The sequence below is a fragment of the Cryptotermes secundus genome, unplaced genomic scaffold, assembly GCF_002891405.2.
Source record: "Cryptotermes secundus unplaced genomic scaffold, Csec_1.0 scaffold144, whole genome shotgun sequence".
Taxonomy (NCBI): domain Eukaryota; kingdom Metazoa; phylum Arthropoda; class Insecta; order Blattodea; family Kalotermitidae; genus Cryptotermes; species Cryptotermes secundus.
In genome coordinates, this window is record NW_019740655.1 from 284,285 (window position 1) to 306,814 (window position 22,530).

Sequence of the window (22,530 nt, forward strand, 5' to 3'; positions counted from 1 at the left end):
TAAGCATGAAAATTTTACTTCACTGATTGATTGGAGAGTGGGCTGACAGTGAGTCCCTTGGTACTATGGCCTTAAGGGACAATTTGTATAGCAGCCATATGTTAAGGACTGGAAAGAGGTAGTAGAGGCTAATTTGAAAGCATACCCTAGCATATATTGGAGAGACTGAGTAAAATCATGAAACATCTCAATCAGCATAGTCAGTAATGTGACCAAGATTTAAATCTGGCACCTTCCAAATATGAAGGAATTTTCTCATCTGACACCATTTAGTAAGTTGTATGCTACTCCAGATGAAACCTTCATGTTAGAGGCAATGCATCTAAAGCTGTTTTCACTGCAGTGGTGCTCACAGTGGCACAGTGGCTTCATGGACAACTATGAGAACTGTGGTTTTAGCCACATTGTATGTTAACTGCTTACTAGTACACTGGAAATTGACTCATGTTTTGCATTACAGTGGTACTGCAAAAAATTAAACAAAAGATTTAGTACAAAGACATGAATACAATATTTCCTGAATGCAAAATTGTAGCAATAATCAATGTTCATACACTGGTTTTTCTGATGGAAAAGAAAAATAATGCATAATACATTACATTATTTCATATCTCTAGCGCGCTATTCCTGCTTTCATCTTTAAAAAGTTATCAATAAAATCCAAGTTCCCCGTTAGAATGTTTTGGTTTAGACATACAAGAAACGTAAATTATTATAAACATTGCAATTACAGTTTTTACAAGTATATATTTTGATATAAAGAGTAATAAATTTTGCCATTGGATATTGGTGCTTAATCAGTTGCATCTAACTTGATTTAAACCACATAAAATTACTGTTAACACTAAACATTTACATGAGTTACATAAACTTTGTGTGTGTGCTATAACTAAACCAATAGTGCTCTGTTGAGTATTAAGATATGTATTTAAATTTATTTCAAAATAAAGCCATACACCATCAAGTATTGATATTAGTAGAACTTGCAGTTTGGCAGTCCAGAATTTGTCCAAAAAGACAACATTTCAGCAGCGGCTTTACTTGTCAGATAAATATGTTATAGGCTAACAACACTTCCATCTACAAGCTTGCAATACTGCCCTGGTGGTGGTGGTCATGGTCGTTGTCGTTGTCATCATTGTCGTCGTCATCGTCATCGTCATCGTAGTAGTAGTAGTGGTGGTGGTTGTGGCGGCGGTGGTGGGGGTGGGTGGTGGTGGTGGTGGTGGTGGTAGTAGTAGTAGTAGTGGCAGCAGCAGCAGCAGAAATAGTCATAAATATGATAGTTTGTTAAATATTTATTGCAGCAAAAAATGTTTCAAACAATAGTTATGTAGAAAAGTGAAACATCCTTGTGCACTCACCTGCCGCACCTACTTTACACTATTTACAAGACAGCTTCAGATGTTGGCATTCAAGAACTGAAAATCTAGAGCGACTAACATAGCAAGTGCACCTCAATTGTTACTCTATGCATACATTCCCTAACTTAATGTAGAAAACACCATGAATGGTATCGCATCTGAGACATGTGTCACTGAACAATCTTCCTTCATCCAATTTTCAGTCTTTTAAAAAGTCAAAACAGTTCTGATGGGGAGGGGCAATCTAAGAAGGATAGCTGGTCTCGTAACCAGATGAGACATGTAACATCATAACAAGCAATATGTTTATGTATGCATCAATGTACTACCAAAACGAACATATTTTCCAAGGCAGATTTTGAATAGTATAAAAATTTACTGTCTCCTTATGCATTCATGCCTTACATCCACAGTTCTTTGCACCAAAACACAGCTTTCTTATTTGTACTTTGCACTAATAAGAAACCTGAAATGGTAGCAGTGAAAGACCGAAGAGCTGTTACACATGAGTGAATTCTCAGTATTACCATTTTGGTCATCAAAATGTATTTTCAAGGTTGTAAAGTATGCCTTTTAAAGTAGGATGTTTAAAGCTTTTAATTGCTTGTCTTCTAAATAACTTAGGCAAGCAGAAAATGATTCTATAATACGGAATAAGACTGGATATTGCTTGGTCTCATAAATTCAACAGCTTTTATTGTAAAAAACGAAAGTTTGAGGATTGTAAGAAAATTCCACTGTCTACAAACAGAAGTAACAAATAGGAATGAATTTCATTATCAGATATTAAAAATACATTTTGGAAATACTTCAGTTCAGAAAATATCACACCTCATTTCATTTGATTTGCTAACACTAGAAGTAAATTATAAAACACTAATGTAGAGAGTTGTTTGGTATGGCTGTAAAATCTCGTCTCATGTTTTGAAGAAAAAAGATAAACTGCAAGTGTTGGAAAGCAAAATATTCATGAAAATATTTGTATCTGAGGTATAAGGTAATGAGGAAATTTGTGGTTTTTACAGGTCACCTAGTGCTGTTATGATAGAAAAATTCAGGAGATTATGGCAGACTGAGTATGTGGCTACAACTGGGGAGACAAGTGCATATAGAAAGAAACATGTTGGAAAGCAGCCACTTGGAAGATAAAGAAGGATATGAGAGGAAAACATAAAGGTGGAACTTTAGGAGAAAGGACTGAGAGAATGGGAGGTGGATGAAACTGTGCTGGATGGTGTCCACTAGCATGTTTTGGTATTAGTAGTGTTGGGTCTTCACACTCTACCATACAGTTAGTTATTTACAATTATTTTAGTTCAACTAATTTCTAATAGTATTTCTAGCTGATGACTCAAAGGATATTTAATCCTTCAAACATGACTTACCCCTACAAGCCACTGCTTCAAAAGGTGGCCTTCTTTTAGTCCTTTAAAATCCAGTGTTTTTATACAAGTACGTACCAGATGCTTTAACATACTGAAACCGTATATTCTGCCAACAGAATGTGCATGTGTGACATATGGTTCTCAGAATAGACACCGATTGTTTTCCTGTACAGCATTAACTGGTTGATCAGTGTAGCAGAGGTGTAATGCATTTCCTATGACATACAAACTAAATTCATTTATTTTACATAGAACATTTCACTCTTTAAAGGGTTTAACACTGCTATTTGTCAAGTTCATGACTTGAATAACATGCACACTGTGGGATGCTTGGTTTGATCTAAGATATTTCACATGCTTGATAGGTTAAAGGGCGATGAACATCTAACAAAATTGGAGAGCAAAAGGTAGCTAGACTCAACTAGGACTTCATCATTATTTATAAATAGCCTGTTGTCTGATTTAAAAAACAACTATAAAACAAGCAGCTGCAAGCTTGCACTAATTCTGCTACATAAAATTTGCAAGTATTTTGTGTGGAAAAACATGATGCAAATTCTGAGGCTAATTAAAACAGTTTTGTAGAATTGCTCTTTCAAGGCACTGGACTACCAAACATCAAGCAGTGTTATCTTTCCTCTGGCAATGCTCATTATATTATATCACAACTTATGTATACTCAAAATACAATAATGATCTTCATCCAGTACATATATATATATATGAGATGCTGCATGCAAATTCATCACAAAAAGTTATGGACAAACAATCATTGGAACAATGATGAAAAATACAGTATTATTATATAACCTCAATTTAACTCCCAAGACAACATTCAAATATCAACAGTGGGGTTCTCACAAATTAGCACCCAATGCTGGAACATTTTGAGCATGAATATGATCTGTTTCTTACAGCAGCAAGATACTTCTCCATTTCATTTTCTTGACTGCTGTGGCATATCAGACACTTCTGAGAAAATGTATCTTAACAGTGTAAGTGTGATTTACCTATTAGTCAAATCTGTTAAAAAAACATACAATCTACAGTTTATCATAGGATTGTAAGTAAAACAATTGGGGTGCAATACATCATTACAAGTCACACAAGTTTTTTTATTCATATAGCTTCTAGACCAGCACAGGAAGAAACTGTTAAGTACATGTTATCTGCCCTTGTTCATTTGCAAGTCACTCTAATTAGATATTTTGGTGTCAGTTAGGTGACCAGCTGCATCCAAGCAAAGATTATATTTAAAAAAGAATGTGACTTGCAATGTTCTGCATCAAAACTTTCAATCACCGATATAAGTGGCATTCACTCTGAAATTACAACACTGATAATTGTAAAAAAGGACTAAATATTAGGCCTGCCAGAATAACTTAGTATGTCACATATGATTATATTTTTTTTTATAAATACAACATAACTAATTATTCCAACATGTTAGAATGTTGTTCCCAAAAGATACTTTGTAATACCTAGATAAAAAAGAGCAGTGACTCAGTGTAGCTACAGTTCATCATAAGACATTCTGAACCTGCTCTGAATATCTGTAACAGATCCACATGTGTGTATGTAGGCACGCACAGCCACACACAGAGCCTTATGCTGGTTGCATACCATTGTCAAGACAACAGTGTCTGGCCTCTGCAATCTCTCCAATATTACTAAGTTTGACTTATGTTAGATCCCTTATTTAAGAAGAATTTTCAAAATCTTTGTAAACTAATTCACAGTCCTTAAATTCAGATGAAACACTATAGAAACAATATGTTGAAACCAAAGGCTGTTCACTAGTTTATGATGTGCTGCATAGGCTTATGTTTATGCCATGCCAATAAACTAGTATGTGCAAATGGTAAAGATGGTACTGCTGCGGTAGCAGTAACATAATTTAAGTTTTCAGAAGTCTGAGCACAAAATCTTTATTTTTCTGACATCAGGATAACATTAACTTCAGAATGAGTGGTTGTATTCTGCATAGGTGCTTCTGTTCGTTCAGAATGTCAATTAGTGGAAAATGCTTACAGAATTCTGTATATAAAATTAAAAAGTCATGGAGACAAAGTACAAGCTCCAAAATCATTGTATTGTAAATCTTTAATTAGAAGGTACATGCTTAATTTATGATGTTGTGTTCAGTTTGTGTGTTCCCAAAAAATTCAGACATTTAAATCAGTGTGCTCCTTCCTGTACGTCATCTATGTGTTAAAATTCAGTATATAGTACACCTATGTACACCAATAAGAATGTAGCTCTACCATATCTCAGGTGGTTAGTCACCAGTGTTCCATCTTGGTAGCTTTTGTTTGATCCCAGTTCAAGCTGTGACAGATTATTGGGCAAAGTGGCAGTGTGGTGGGATTTCTCTGAGTACTTTGACGTCCTCTGCCAATTTTCATTCTACCAACTGCTCAACATTCATTAATTATTCTCTCATCTGATGCTATATATTCTTGATACTGATGTCATGAAATAAACAATTAAAAATAAATAAGAAACTATAAATCACATTTTTTATATATATATATTTCACCAAGAAACTTATCACACAGTTCTATCTTTCACTCTCAGTTTGAATTTTATGTGCAACAGTGAAAGTTTGTTTGTTTCTCATTACCAAGAATTGTAATATGTTCTTACTTTGAATTTGAGAAATACATCTGTAATTGGAGTTCAGCTGTCTGGTTTATTTTATATTTATCTAACTATTTAATGTACTTAGTATCACAATAGATAACGCTATATGTGCTCCCTTCTCCAGAACCAATATTTATTTAAATGATCCATTCCCAGAAATACCATTATCTGTGTTTTGTATACCATCATCAAATCTAGACGATTCTATCATTCAAAGTCTTGCCACCCCATGATTTCAAATTAAGTTTCTCTTATTTATGTTGGTGACTACTTTATTTTAATCAAAATTAACTTATCAGGAAAGAGTAAATGGGTTATTCTCTATGGGCACATGTGCATGTGCTTCTGCAGTGTGATAGAATGAGGTAAGCAGTTAAAATGTCTAGCTGGCTATCAGTATTTCTAAACCATATCAAATGTGTGAGGAGTGAAATTCAGTGCATCTTATCCTACAACACCAAAGAACTGCTTAAAACATTTCCTGATTTCCTGTTCAGTTCATTATGTTCACATTTTCTTCATTCTTCAGGGAAGAATGTTGTTATACTATTCTGCATAAGAATGCATGAAGCAGTCTGGTATCTCCATATTAAGGTTCCACTTTAACTGGCCAAACCATCTGTTGAATCATGCATATGCCAAATTTTGGGGAGCAAAGATGAATGTAAATATGCCCCTGCACTAAATTAGGCACCACACCAAGAAGATGTACGGGTAATGGATGTATAGTCCTATCATTTTTAAACTCATCAATACACTGAGGTGAGTTGTCAGTTTCATGTCTTGGCCACATTACCGCCAAGGAAAGTGATCCTGATACCCAATGGGTAGGAGGCTGGGTGGGTCCCAGATGAGTCTGGATGTAGTAGAGGAAAAAGTCTCTGCCCCTGCTGGGTTCAAATGTCATCAAACCCTGAAGTCTAGTCACTATATTGACTGGGTTATCCTTATGATGCTGGAAGACAGCAAAGGGATAAGAATTGCAGTTGCATGTGTTACAAGAAAGTACAAGTATGTAGCCACAGTTTCATGAGGACAGAATGGATATCATAAACATCAGTAAGGTGCTCTTCATCCATTCTGGTCCATTGCTATTTTACTTTCACAGACCTACAGCAGTAACTTGTGTGATGTTTGGGCAACAATTGTCCCAAACTAGAACAGATGTTTCTTACATATCGAATGCTTAATAAACAAAATATATATTTCTAAACCTACTGTCATCCCATCAGTGCTTCTTTTTCTAAAAGTATGTTTTCTTGTATTTCCACACTTGGATTTAGCCAACCAAAAGATGTGAAACTTCTTATTTTTGACAAGTTTTCTGGTATACTCGCACATATCACTGCATACTGACTGAAAAAAGTGCTGGATCACAGTCATTATTTGCACCAGTCTGTCTTCATTGGATTTTCCGTAATTTATCAGTGGTGATAAACACACACACAGGGCAAAGTACTGAATTTTCCATGTCTTAATTTGAATATTTATGCTGAATAATTATTTTCGGGAACAAGTTTTTGGTTTACTTTATAGGGAAATTTAAACTGCTATTAACCATTTTAATTTTCTGCAGATATAGTCATATATAAATGTAATCCTAAAATTTCTTGTTCTGTTATGTTTAACAGATATAATATTTTAAATCATGTTCTTCATTTTCAAATCACAGTTCTCACTTAGTATCATAAGTAGCTCTTAAAAATAATTTGTAATTTGCTGTCCTTGAGCAAATTTCGACGTCAGATAACAATTTTCACTTAAAATGGGTGGCTTTACTGGGCAGAAATTGTTATTACAAATCGGAATGCTGCCTATGTGGGATTCTCAGTCTTCTATTTCTCACTGCAGATTCATCAGCAAAAGTCAACCTGCTTTGAGTAGGTCTTTTGGTCTAGTTCATATATGAGTATATGCAGATCACAGGCTCGGTTATGCCTCTTTTACACTTTTAAAAGTATTCTTATCTTATAATAGGCTAGATTCAGCGATTACAAGACATATAAGTTCCTTCACAGCTCACTTTCCTTAATTTCTGTACCACTTAACATAAGCTAAAGTGTGACATTTTCCAAAAATCATAACACAATTATAGCTATATAGTGAATACCACTGATACATGTAATGACTGAACATTTTACAAGTGTTTTGTTTCAATAAGAGTTAATATTAGACGGGCCTTCTTTAAATACATATGTAAATGTGTTGCAATGATACAAACGAAAAAATGAAACTTTAACATAAATGACTTTTTATTTGGGTACCATACTCGTATTCACTAAATACAATGTTGCAGAATTTATGCGTATTAAGACTTTAGCACCGCTCACTAATCTTCAGTTAAGCTGACAGTGTTCTGACAGTAGGTGTAATTAATATTTTTAATAGGCTCTATATTTACTGAACTGGAAGCTAATAACTCTCCTTGGCCAATTAGTTTTATCTACAGGCTATGTTTATTCCCATATAAAAATATTCACTTGGATTCTGCACAGAACCCATTACATGTGTCACTTCTACACTGTTATAATCTTTGCAGTAATATATCTGTCATATCTTATGACTAAGGCTCCAATCATTTTGCTCTGCAACGAAAATTGATTTTTCAAATTTATTTTCTAAATTTACATCCTGATAAACAATATACTGAATATATGGTGGCTTATAGGCATACCAGAATTATATGTTTTTATGAATACTAATTTCTACTTGTGATGGGTGAAAAAATTACTCCTTATAGGCTGGTCTGAGTCACAGGTTGTAGAGCCTAAAAGTTATCAACACTTTCAATCCTTATGAGCTTATTTTTCTGAACATTAATACTGGTATAACATGCTACTCTTGTATTTACTAACATGTTCTCCTGGATGATGATAAACCCTTCTTTTGTGTACAATTATTATCTTTCAGTTTATAAGGCTGTGTGCTGCAAGTATATGTCCTGTTGTTGATACCTCGGTATAAAATCACTTTTCCATGTAAATGTATTCCAACTTATAGTGACAGATGTCCATTCTAATGTTCTCTGCTCTGAGTTCAAGCACTGTGTTTGGCATTTGTGTGTTTAGCAAATTTGGATTAAGATGTATGAATATGGTAAACCAATACATTATTCTATTGCACAATAGGAAATGACAATCATCACTCTCCTCATTGCTCATTTAGCATGCATTAAAAACTAATTTTATAGAAAGAAGCTTAAATACCTTCTGAGATCAGCTGTTGTAAGAAGGGTTCTCTCTAAATATATTCCATAGTAAGTAAATCAAAATGAGAAATCATGAACTGCAATTGACCACTGCAAGGTTCCTTATATTGCAGTTAAAATAGGCCAGGTGAAAAAAATAATATATCATTTACAAGTAAGTTAACATGAAAAACATTTTCTTTAATAAAAATGCTACCATCTAACATAATGTGATCATTAACCTAATACAATCTACCCCCACATATACCTAGTTTAATTTGCCTTGAAAGTAAGGGAAAAGCTGGTAAGTAAATATGGCATATATTTATCAGTCAACTAAGATTTACATCTCCTTACTTTCTAGAGCTGTTACACAAGTCCTGAGTTAGGTTTCCTGAGAAGGGTATCATGGTTCCCCTTAGTCCCTATAGGAAATTGCCAGGACAGCACATTGTAGGCCACTGTCAGAGTTCCTTTCTTCAAACTATCAAGATTAAATTATCACAATATTCCAACGCCTCTCCTCCTTCCAATCCCACCAAACCACAAGCATTAGCCTTGTAATCTAACAGTATATTATATTCAAATGTTAACCATGCAATCGTGATGAAAAATATCACTGACCTTTTGTTTTTAAACGTTTTATCAGTTTTGTTTTATTATTAACATCAAGCAGATTGTTTCAAGATATATATATAGTTGCATTATGCAACTTTTCACAGCAAAATTAAACTGATTGGAGCCCCAGTTCTTAGCCATTCCTATCCAGGAACCTTGCACACAAACTGGACAAAAGCTAAGAATTTCGTTCTCAGTCACAAATTCACAAGGTAGGCACTAGCTCCATTAGTTTTCCACTCCTTACACCAAAAATGATTAGTTCAATATTTTATCACTTCCATTTTGGAATATGGTTGTCCAGTATTTCAGCAATTTTTGTTACAAAATTTAAAATTTCCCTAAAAATTAGAATACTGAATGGTTATGTAGTAAATCTAGCATCATCTGGAGTTGAGCACAATGATGAAAATTCCTAGAAATACAACAATGGGAAGTAATGTTGTATCTTTTCCAGCTGCAAGTGACTTTTCATCACACTGTCCTGCAGAAATAAGAGACAAAATTTCACATTTACATATTTTTAGTATATGAACACTTCAATAAATTATTCACATTGTACCAAACACCTAAAATATTATGCAGGGTGGCTAGAAACAAAGTGAAAACTCAAAGCTCATGATCTTCTGGGGTGTAACATTATGTAATTTGAAGAAAGCCAAATATTTTGGAGGAACATAGTGCATTCATCTTCAGGGTCAAATAGTAAGCCAATCAAATTCAACTCAGATTGCTGCCTGCTTCTGCTGGCTTCTTGCTTGGCTTACTAGCTGACCCTGAAGACAGAGGCAGTATGTTCCCCCAAAATGTAGGGCTGTCCCCAAACTGTAACCGTTCATCTGACTGGAGGAGTGTTGTGTGAAAATTAAATTTTGTATTAAATTAACATTAACAATAGTACAAACAAAGAGATCCGGCAGATAGCCAGCTCTTACACGCGGAAGGGACATAGTTCAAGTTTTGCTATGTGAACAGGAAGTAACATCTGGTACTTTCCTGGAATTCTGGCAGTTTCAGCAACGTCGGAAAGGCTTTGAGAAAATGAGAGCTGACAGCTTGGGACAGCGATAACTTAGAAGTGGGACGGCCGGAGCCTCACACCCTGACCGTAATACATCAAGGGACTGTCATCCTTAGCGTCAGGTCAGCATCTGCCAGAATCACATAGCAGAGCAACATGATTGGGAATTCAAAATTTAGGGAACCTCCTAGTTTGGAAAATTAACCAATGGTAGAAGTGGAGGAGTGGATTTCTCTGGGAGTCTGGGGTTCGTGGACCTCAGAATTCAGAGAGAGGGCATTCCACCTCGGAGAGTCTTGACACTACTTTCGGCAAAGTCGGACACTAAATTTACCACTACGGCCCTTCCGTAGAATAGTATAAGTACAGTACCAAGCAACAGTAGTAAGAAATTCAGTTGTATTAAGAAAGCCGGAAGGTATTAAAGGACTACTAAGTGCAACCGTCGAAAGGTGGGTGATTGTAGTGAAGTGTTCTTCCTGCCCTGTCCGAGCCAGACCCTTATAAGACCCTGGGATAGGAACTCAACTCCACCGACTACCAAAAAGAACCCACAGAAGTGAGCGGCGAGAAAGTGGCGCACAACGTAAAAAGGGCACAAAGGAAGTGAGCGGTTACAAAACTTAACAGTGATAAAACCCAGAAGGCTGTGCTCCTCATAACCACTGCTGTGAGGATTAAAGATCCAAGAAAGTAAAATCCTGTCTTAATAACAATTCCTGAACAAGAATACTGAACCCTATGTTATACTTATGGTTCAATGTCAAAACACAATACTAAGTTTAAATAGGCAAGTAAAGAGACCAACTTACTCTGCGGTTATGTTCATATATCTGATTCAGAAATAAGGACAACAGTAAAGCAAATAAAGATTTAAATGCAAAGATGTTAATATGGGTTACGGTCATAACCACACTGTAGGTGATTCCTTGCAAAAATTTACAGCCTTTATTGAATGAAGAAGATAAAATATTTTCATTTATAGTTGTCCAGTTCTAGAGGTCTAATGTTAATTAACAGCCAGAATGAAGCATTGAATACTAAGGACACCATGTCTGTCTTTAACCTGCTACTCAAGCTACTCAATGATTGACTGGAGAATTTCCTTTTACACCTTTCTTAAATTATGTTTAATTTCATATAAGTTACAGCATGATTCCCCAAGAATATCTCCATAAAATATAAAATCGTTCAAGAAATTCGTTTTCAATGCACTACCTGTTATAAAACACTCATATCACCAACGAGTCATTCATTACGTACCATTTAACGTGAGGTTGAAGGCCCATTCTGCTGATGAAGCTGGATTAATATTTCGCTTACAGCTCTCAGCAACACTTGCGACCTGCAGCGGGCTTCCTCCCCCTCCCCCGTCCCCACCAGCGGCAGTTGCGGTATCTGTCGCCATGTATATAAAGCAAAATCGACGAGCTCCCACAGATTTTCGGCTTGTAGGAGACGCAATTAAATAATTCGTACCATTATCTTCCCAGCTTCCATGACAGGAGTAGGCTGTAAATGACCAGTAGAGATACCATCACTTCATCAAACATTCCTCATACACATGAATGCATCATGTAAATTTCTTATGGAGACAATGGGAACTAATTCGGTTATTATATAACAGTTTCATATAAAATAAATCTATAAAAATTAACAAAAAATAGATTACAAAGAATAAACTAACTGCACTGAATGCAGCCTTTTGTGAGAACTGACAGTCCTTCAGCTGATAAGAAGTTACCTGCCTTTCACAGGAACCTAAATTTTCAATATTCCATTCAGAAGATCCCAAAACTCTACTGTAATCTGAGCTACTGTCCACACCCCAACATCATATTCCTTCATGGTACTTTCTTAATTTTATCCTTTCATATAAACACTATCTATGAAAAGTAGATTTCGTGATGCATTACAGTGCATTAAACTCTTTCTATAAATGTATAATATTAATTTTAACTGTTCAATCTCCTTCCATTTCTCAGTTGAATTTATACATATTTCTGTTGCAAAATAAGAAGAGCCATTTCTCTATTCACATCAATTTTATACACAGAAAGCAAGATTTTCATTTCACACACCAAAACTATGGATGGACTACTGTACTGCTCTGGTTCTGCCATTTTGTAATTAATCAGTCTTGTTGATTTCATCATATAAAGAAAAAAGAAACGGTTTATGTTATGTAAAAAAAAATATTGCACCTGTTTAAGTAGTTGCATAATTCCATTCTAAACACTGATACAAAGAAACAAGCAGAAGAATTTACAGTACTTAAAACAAAGAAACAGTGGTTATGAGAAACTTACTAGACGTTTCAGCAACACTGCAAGAAGAATGAAACTGCATGGTGTTCACTTCAGTGCATCCAACAGTCAAGCTTTGGAACTGTAGGTCACTACATTGGGTTATACTTGTCTCGGTGTCAGACACAACAGAGGCACCTCCACTTGGCCTAGTGGAGAGACCCGTCACAATGTATCGACCGAGATATGGACATGGACGTAGATGTGGTTTTGCAGCTGTCAACAACGAAAATAATTTATCTGAGTTAAATTGTCAATTTGTTTTACATTTCCCTATTCTGTAACAACAAAGAAAAATTAATTTCAGTACATTAATCAAGTGTTTTATTAAGTACAATTTGTTGATATAGAAAGTGTAATTAAAATATTGCTTTTAGATTGTGCTCTTTGTGTTATGGTACCATACGATCTGGTAAGTAATCTAACATTAGAGAATTAAAGGTAATTACATTATTTAACATACAACTGTCCTTTACACTGTTATTGCTACTTTCAGAACTTACTGATGAGAGTTATATAAGGTAGTATGACTGGGTTGAAAGTCTGTGGCTGACAAGCTTCTTCAGGAACACGAACCCATTTATCTGAAAATCAAAGAGAAGTTGTGAGCAGGTATGAAGTATCACTGAGCTGGTGTTCATGCTATTGTTGGTTCTTCAAATAACTGACTACATCAACAAAATCACAGTTATTAATATAGTACTGTCATGTCATAAATGAACAGTAAATAAGTGAAGTTACATCTTCTGGAATATGATACTGCCTAGTGAACAGAAAGACAACAGATGTTTTGGAGGAAAGTGTCACCTCCAACTTCAGGATTTAAGAGTAATCCAAGCAAGAAGCCACCGTGAAGCCAGCAGCAGTTGGTGCCAGTTGAATTTCAATGGATTATACGGTGTTATATCCTAGAAGGCAAAACCTTTCATAACCACCAATGTGAGGGCCGCAGATCCTATGAGTAAATAACTTTCAAAAAATAAAGAGGCAGGTTAGCTCAGTCGGTATAGCAACTAGACTATGGGACTAACAGCCGTGGAGACAGGGTTTGGTTGTTTGAAAGGAAAAGAAACTTTCTTCGCTTCGCATCATCCAGATCAGCCATGGGGACCACCCAGCTTCCTACATAATGGATACTGGGGGCTCTTTCCTTTGGGGTAAATCAGCAGAGGTTTGAAGTTGAGCACTCATCTCCATCTAGCGCTAATGTTAAGATGATGGAACTAACTCTTTTTTTTTATTCCTCATATGTCTTCATGCAATGGTGCTTAATTAATTCAAAATAAGCCAATATTGCAAGTAACTTTAATTCCAGTGCAATAGATAGTACTTACTAGACTGCTGAAGCTCAATCACATGACCATCCCTCCTGTAGAACACCATGCAGACATAACCACTTTGACTGTAATATATTAAGAACTCTCAATTAAACACTCCATTTTCATTACAGACATACGTTAGCAATTATTTCCTAAGACTGCTTCTTAGCCTCATGCCTTACAAATTTTAATCTCTTTAAATAGTTTCAATCAACTAAAATGCAGACTATTTTCCTCATTAAATAATAAGAAGGGCTGTAGAAACTTTTCTAAAATTTACAGTATGTTATTTGAATAATTAGTGATCAGTAAAAGGAACATTATTTGAATTGCTTAGTACAACAAGATCTATGCTAAAAATGGCAGAGGACTTAATTAAAATCATGTAAAATACTTAACGTTATTTAACAGTAACTATTTTTCTATATGATACCTAGGCAACCACGTTACAAGTCTGAAGACCTACAGCATGTGATTTTTTAAATCCTTAAATACGATATGCCAGTGACAAATACCTTTAATACTTAATGCTGTTTCATTTTCTAAAGTAAACATGATGCTTATGACTGCTCTTATCATATCTTGCTTAAAATTTGTTTTAGAGTGCTTTGTCTTCGGGTACAACAATGGATCTTGGGGCACTTAATGGGTTGAACAAGTCTCAAGGAAATGACTAGCATGATCCTGGAGGTGGGAAGGATGGGTACCAATGTTGGGTTACACATCCTACCATGTTGCTACGTAATATCATGGCACAAATATGAACTCTGAAGTATAAATCACTTTAATTTTACAGTACAATGTATACATACAAATTCACACAAGTAATGCACAACGTGAGGCCGACAGTATCTCTTTTTGCTCTGATTTCCAGCTTGACTAACTGGCTAATTGTGTCACTGTTAAATGCCTGTGTTCTGTCTTTGGTTAATGGCCCACTATCTGATCAAATGGGTAATGAGACTTCCTACTTCCAAACGATTAATTTCTACCTAAGTCATTACTGAACTAAACATAACTCACTAATTTTACCAACCAATTTCTGAATTACCAATTGCCAAGTGGGTACCACAGGGTGACTCGCAATTATCCACCTTTCAATAAATATCCAGCCCACAGTCACTGAATCTGAATGCTTTATCTTATCTTCTACTCCAGTTTCATCTTATAAAGTGTTCCATTTTCTGGGATATAACGATGTATAGTCCTTTGAAAGCCAACCGACTTTTAGGAGGAACATATCCCCTCAACCTTCAGGGTCGAAGAATATGCCAACAAGAAACCAGCAAGAAGCAGTTAGCAAACAGACCCAGGAAATGAATGCCGAAAGGGACAGATGGTTTTCTTTCATATAACATGCATTCGAGTGTGGGGTCAATGCAGCCCCTTACACAATGGGTACCTGGGTTTAGTTCCCCAGTGGTAAACTGGAAGAGGCATGAAACCGACTCTTTGTCTCCATCTAGACCAGAGACTGAGAGTGTGTAGACCTACATCTTCACTCCCCTTGTATCTTAATGGTGTGGTGCTTAATTAAACAACAACAACAACAACAACAACAACAACAACAACAAAAACAACAAAAACTCAGTGATTTTAGTCCGCAAGCGAACTATACCGACCGAGCGACCGCCGCTTGTCGGCGAAGTTAGTGCCAACTTTTGCGGATAGAGGGTGTCGTGTGGTCAGCGCAACGAATCCTCACACAAGGACAATATTAAATTACGGTAATATTCGAGTGGCATTCACCAAAACGAAATTCACAAAACAATATTTAAACCTCCAACACAAACTCAGTTCGAAATCTGCTGAATAGTTTCTTGGCTGAAACAATCAGGTTAGTGGATAAAAGGGCAAACAGACATGCCCTTCGTTCATTTCATACTCAGTGTGCAAAGAGAGGACAATAAATTAACATGGATTTAATAAAATATGTCCGTAAGTGTTGCACAAACAGAAATTTAAGAAGACGACACAAAAAACTGAGAAATATGATCATGGAAGTCTTCAATGATTAAGTCAATCTTTGAACATCTGGTATCTTGGGATATAAACCAGTTATCTGCCCAGTGAATATCCTACCAATAATTCTGCTTGGTTGATAAATGCAGAACTTTGATCTCTTGTGCTTCTTTCCGCTACTACTTTAAATCTAGTAGGGATTCCTCAGGGTGTTCAAGATTTTAGAAATTCGATTTTCTTGAAGCGCAACAGCCTAGGCTAAAATTAAATTATCGAAAGAGTACATTATAGAGCAATGACCCGTTACTGGGTAACGACCTCGATACATAGAACGGAACAACATCTGCTGCTAGGCAACATATTCTTAATAAGCAAGTATACGCAGCCGTGAATGGGTAGCGCCTTAGCAAACAAACACGTTCCCAGGGAAACGATTGGAGTAAAACAATTAACAGTGTTTTCTACTCGGGTTCAATCCCAGTCTACAGTCACTCCCTCTACTGAAAATATATTTTGTTGCTAATTGACTTATTACATAGGCAAGAAGAAAATACCCTTGATGGAAAAGACGACTTTGACGTAACTGGGACAGATTATTCGGGAAAGTGAATGGCTAAAAGTCAGGGGTTCGATTACTGACACTCAACCTCCTATATCAAGGGTACCAGGGGGTTCTTCCCTTCGGGGTAAAGCGGCAGAGGCCACTCATTCCTATCTAGTGATGAGGTCAAGAATGGTGCAACTGTACCTCCATCCACCACAGGGCTTAATGGTGCAGTGCTTCATTAATTAGGCGCAGGGGTGACTTTACCTCTCTGTGGTTACTCTTTTGAAAATTACAGAGTTCCAACGTGCTAAAGGTAGGGCAGGTCTGGCAACAACGTATTTCCGGTGTATAGTTACCACCCTAGCAGTAACTTAGTGAAGGATGAGAATGGCGATCTGCTTGCAGATTCCCGCAACATTTTGAATAGGAGGAGGAACTACTTCTCTCAGTCAGGGTCAGTGATGTTAGGCAGATAGAAATGCACACAGCTAAGCCGTTAATACCTGATCCCAGCCCTTTTGAGGTTGAAATTTGTATTGCAAATTGAAGATGTATAAATCGCCAGGTAGTGATCAAATTCCGGTAGAACTTATTCAAGCAGGAGGCGAAATATTACGTTCTAAGGTCCACAATCTAATTACTTCTATTTCGCATAAGGAAAAATTGTCTGGTCAGTAGAAGGAATCTATTAATGTACAAGTTCACAAGAAGGGTGATAAAACTGGCTGTAATAATTATACGGGGAAATCACTGCTATCAACTTCACACAAAATTTTACCCAATATTCTTCTCTCATGGTTAAGTCCATATATACTCGTAGCTAAAATCATTGGGGATCATCGGTGTGGTTGCCGACGTAACAGATCAACTACAGATCAGATCTTTTGCATTCGTCAGATATTGGAGAAAAAATTGGAGTACGATGAGACAGTACATCAGTTTTTTTTGTAGACTTCAAGAAAGCCTATGATTCAGTTATGAGGGAAGTATTGTACAATATTCTGATAGAGTTTGGGATACCCATGAAACCAGTTAAGCTGATTAAATTGTGTTTAAAAGAAATGTATAGTAAAGTCTTTATAGGTAAACATCTGTCTGATAAATTTCCTATCCAGAATGATCTAGGACAAGGAGGTGCTTTATCGCCACTCCTTTTCAACTTTGCTTTAGAATATGCAATTAGGAAGGTCCAGGAAAACCACGTGGGACTGAAATTAAACGGGACACATCAGCTGTTGGTCTATGCCGATGATGTGAATCTACTGGGCAATAATATAAATACCATATAGAAAAACACACAAACTTAATTGACGCAAATAAGGAGGTTGGTCTAGAAGTAAACACTGAGAAAACTAAGTATATGTTGCATTCTCGTGACCAAAATGCAGGGCAAAATCATGACAAAACCACAGAAAACAGATGTTTTGGAAATGTGGCACAGTTCAGATATTTGGGAACGACGATAACAAATCAAAACCTGTTTGAGGAACAAATTAAGAGGACATTGAATCTGGTTAATACTTGCTACCATTCGGTCCAGAACCTTTTGTCTTCTCGTCTGTTGTCCAAAAATATAAAATTTAGAATATACAAAACTATAATGTTGCCTGTGGTTCTGTATAGGTGGGAAACTTTGTCTCTGACATTAGAAGAGGAACATAGACTGAGAGTGTTTCAGAACAGAGTGTCGAGGAGAATATTTGGACCGAAGAGAGATGAAGTGACAGGAGGTTGAAGAAAACTGCATAATGAGGCGCTTCATAATTTGTACTCTTCTCCAAGTATAATTAGAATGATGAAGTCAAGGAGGATGAGGTGGGCAGGGCATGTAGCACGAATGTGGGAGAAGAGGAATGCATATAGGATACTGGTGGGAAAGTCAGAAGGAAAGAGACCACTGGGAAGACCAAGGCGTAGGTGGGTGGACAACATCAAAATGGATCTTAGAGAGAGAGGATTGGATGGTATGGATTGGATTGATCTGGCTCAGGATAGGGACAAGTGGAGGGCTCTTGTGAACAAGGTAATGAACCTTTGGGTTCCATAAAATGCTGGGAAATTCTTGAGTAGCTGCAGATTTGGCTTCGCCTCAAGAAGGGCTCAGCTCCGTAAGTAAGTAAGCAAACAACCCCCTTATTTAACTGCGATCAACACTTAAATTGGCATTAACAAGTAAGGGGTTTCCAACATCCAGGGAATAACAGTGCTGTGCGGTAATAAAATGTAATATTGTCCCTGTGCTTGGCTAATTAAGTACTACGCCATGAAGGTGTATGGGAGAGTGGTTGTATAGGTCCACGTTTTCTTGATCCCGGCACTAGTTCGAGGTGAGAGGCAAGCTTCACGCTTGGCCGCTTTACCCCAAGGAAAGAACCCCCGGTCTACATTGGATAGAAGAATGGTTGAGCCCCAGAGCCACCCTGGACCACGTGGGGAAGAGAAAATTCTTACCCTACCGGGACTCGAACTCTGACCCCTCGGTCGTCCAGCCCGTAGCCAGCCGCTATACCGACGGCGCTACCCCGGTTGAAATATCACACTATGATGTTCCTCCCAAACAACGTGACCCTTCTGTTCTCTGAGGAAGTAAGCTTTGTTGAAACGTAACATGGCTGAAGGGAAATTTATCTGAAGTGTCTGCATGAAGAAAGAACCCGTAATCACTTCCTTCCACAGATAATGTTTTCAAAACGAGTCAGCGTGCATCTCCAGCGAACCCCACTACCCTCAACCCGACAACTTCTCGCCTGGATGTTCCCAGGTTTCAGGGCTTGTCTAAGAGTAAATATGTTTTTCTTCTTCTGCCCTTCACGGATTAGGGTCAAGCTTCTTCAGATTTCATCTACTAAACTGAGTCCTCGTATTTTATAAGCTTTGGTTTGTTTTTGGAGTCATTCTGTTATTGTAGTCAACTTTTATTCTGTAATCGTGTACGGTCCCATTTACTGAACCGCCGATACTTTTGGTTTAATGCCGGGTATTGTAATATATGTCGTGGCAGATTTTGAAAGTTTAATTTCGGCTGCTTCAATTTTACTAACGGTTTTAGCCTGCTTACTTTATTTTGAAAAAGAAATGAGAGTAGGCTTATGTTATCTCCATGCTCTCTGTGTATCCGTGAATCCTCTCAATTAACTTTTGAATACCTTAACCGATCTTTACGAAACTTGGTACTTATATCATGACCACTGAGCCCATCTCAACTGCGTACTTCATAAATCTGTCCCATCAGTCTGTGCGTCTGTATGTGTACCCCTCCTATCGTCGCTAGTCAAAGGCTTGGTAAAGTGTAGCCTTCTTTCATTGCTAGGCAACGGCTCAGTACACACGTTCCCGCGGCAAAGAATATTGGCAAAATCTGAAGAATTGTTGCACGCCTGTGTCTGTGGGTCTCTCCGTGTATCCCCCCATTGTTGCTAGGCAAAAACTCGGCGAAGTCTTCACCGCTGCAACGAAGAATTGTTTGAGGCGTCGTTTTCTATGCGGTCTATGTACGTGTAATTTGAAGAAAAGCAGGCGATTAGTTCTTCCCAGGACTTATTTTTCCTAACACCATATTTACTTCCACAAAATCTGTGGGAACAGTCATACGTTCATATAATTTCAGGTCTGTCCCTTCTCTTACTATCCACTGTTAGAAACCCAGTAGGATCGATCTGCGTCCCCAGCACCGATTAGAATTATTGACGTCTTTCGTTGTTTTCCCCAGTCTCTAAAGCCGAATACCCGGACAGTACCACTAACAGACCATATTCTCTTCATTTCAAATCATAATTTAAACTATTTCTAAATCGTCACAGAATCCATGTAGCTGAAAATCATCGTTAAATAAACTAAGACAAAATCCCATTAACATACACGAAACGAGATGAACAGAAGAAAACAACTTTCCTTATAGACTTAAGTTAGAAAAAAACAGGTTCTTTAATGAAAAGACGATCATTTATATCGCGAGATATAAACCCGGCACCATTACGGAGACGTGGACAGATTGGAGGATAATATTAAAGTGGATTTTAAGTAAAGAGTGCGTGAGGATATGGATTAGATTACTCTGGATTAGGATATGGTTCAATAGTGGACTCTTTCGAACAGAGTAACAAAGCTCTGGATTCCATACGAGGAGAGAAAATTCTTGATTAGCTGAGAGACTATCAGCTTTTCAACACGAATTTCATTGCATGAAGTTAGTTTCTCACCCAGGTGGTTATTACTGTTTTACGCAACCCTATACACGAAATGAAATTATATCACTACAGGAAGTTTGCTCACGTGCATAACCTTCCTACTTCTATTCGGGAGATCAGCCGTTCGAATCTCAGCTAGGACAGCGATAACCCTGAGATTTTTTTTTAGTTTTCTCAGCCCCTCCAAGCAAATCCCAGGAGAGTGTCTTAAATAGCCCACGACCGCTTCCTTCCACATCTTTCCAATTTATTATTCCCTAAAATCCAATCATATAGTCTGAGTTACAGAAAGCGTCGTTGAAGAAGCTATAACTAAATAAATATAATCATGCCAACATATGATTACTTTGGATTTAGAGTTCTCACACGGGTGGCTCTGCAAAGTTCTGTCTTCTGGGATATAAGGCCGTGTAATCCAGCGAAATCCAACAGACATTTCGGAATTATATATAACCTTGACCTTAGGGCCAGTTTGCCTGCTTCATGCAAATTTCTTGCTACCGTATTCTTCGAAAGCTGAAGATGTGGGCGATATGTTCCTCCGAAACTTCAGTTGACTTTCACGGCGTTATGTCCGAGAAGATATCTCTTCATACCACGAAATTCGTAAGCCGAATTTGTACACATAGTTCAATCTCGTCTACATATTATCTTTCCCTGCAATATAAACATAGAATTACCCTCTAGTGACATAGTTAACAGATATTCCATACTGTCTACAACATAACTGACACAGGACGAAAAACTCTGACCTACTTAAGGAAAGAGTTTATTCTGCTGCAGTAGAAGTCACATGGAACTTTCTACCCACCCAAGACTCGCAGAATTGGGGATGGATCTTGCTTGGTCTTGATTACTAGTTGGAGACTTAAGCCGACAGATGGGAGTAATTTCCTGCCAAACGACGGATGCAGGACCCAGCGAATTAAGTACCAACCGACAACGCTGAAGGGATAGGGATGAACATTTGCCAGGGCGGTGGACGCATCCATCGCTTCGTTGCAGCCTCAGCTGTCCTGTTCAATTGCAATAGATTGTCTCGCTTTCTGGCGGTTCTTCGATTTATGTACAGATCTTGATGAAACCTTCACGGGGAGGGGATGAGACAGACGCGCCTGCAGACAAAAAGTGTGCGCAAAATACAGCTGTGACTCGGCGCAGAAACTCGTGGTTTGTGTATCCGCGTGGCCGGATTCCGACACTGGCCACTCTGTTGGCTTATATTTTCCTCAGTCACGATCAACGATGATTGCCTCATCTAAATCCTTTATCAATCTATGTTTCAATACCGAACAAGGCCATATTGCGGATATTGCTAGGCTAAATACATCTTTTTGGTTGGACTCTGATTCTATAGACGCTAGCCATCACATCATGCATGGCCATAAGTGCAATGCCTCATGAACATGGCGTTCTGAAATGTTTGTCTTAAATCTCACAGATGGTTTTATGTTGCGTTTCGTATGCATATCCTCTATTGTGTTGGTGCTGGTGCCGGAGATATGGACTAGCTCTACTGATTGGGCCTAACTGAGTAGGTTCTTTTACCTGAGGACAGAAACAGAGTCCAGTCTCGAAAACTTCATTTTATTAAAAAAAAGGTCGATGGATAATATCCTGAAAGTCAATAATTGCATAATATCGTCACGAACTTTTTAATCTTATTTACTAACGATACTTTACGTTTGGGGGCATGCGATAGCGTAGTTAGTTGAGGAACTACGTTACAAGACAGAAGGTGGTGGGTTCAAATTCCAATGAGGTCAATGGATTTTTCAATTAAGCTAATCCTTCCGCTGCATTATGGCCCTGGAGTCGACTCAGCCTCTAATAAAAACAAGTCTCAGGAATTTTATTGGCGCTAAAGAGCGACCGGTGCGTAAGGCTGACCTCACCGCCATCTATGAGCCGACTGTCTAGAAAACGTGGGAGCCTCGACGTCTCACATCCCTACGGGACTCCACATCTTGTTACAGGGATAGCTTTATCTG

At 37.5% G+C, this 22,530-nt stretch overlaps 1 protein-coding gene across 1 annotated transcript in view; it reads right to left on the reverse strand.

The window, feature by feature from the left end:
* Positions 1-7,626: 7,626 nt before the first annotated feature.
* Positions 7,627-22,530, reverse strand: part of LOC111872357 — an 870,691-nt gene continuing 855,787 nt past the window's right edge. Inside the window, exons 8-12 of the mRNA XM_023866150.2 lie at positions 13,859-13,926; positions 13,028-13,108; positions 12,528-12,740; positions 11,482-11,730; positions 7,627-9,681 (exon numbers count right to left, since the gene is read on the reverse strand). Coding sequence (XP_023721918.1) covers positions 9,581-9,681; positions 11,482-11,730; positions 12,528-12,740; positions 13,028-13,108; positions 13,859-13,926 — 712 coding nt within the window. The 3' untranslated portion in view covers positions 7,627-9,580. The remainder of the gene's footprint in view (positions 9,682-11,481; positions 11,731-12,527; positions 12,741-13,027; positions 13,109-13,858; positions 13,927-22,530) is intronic.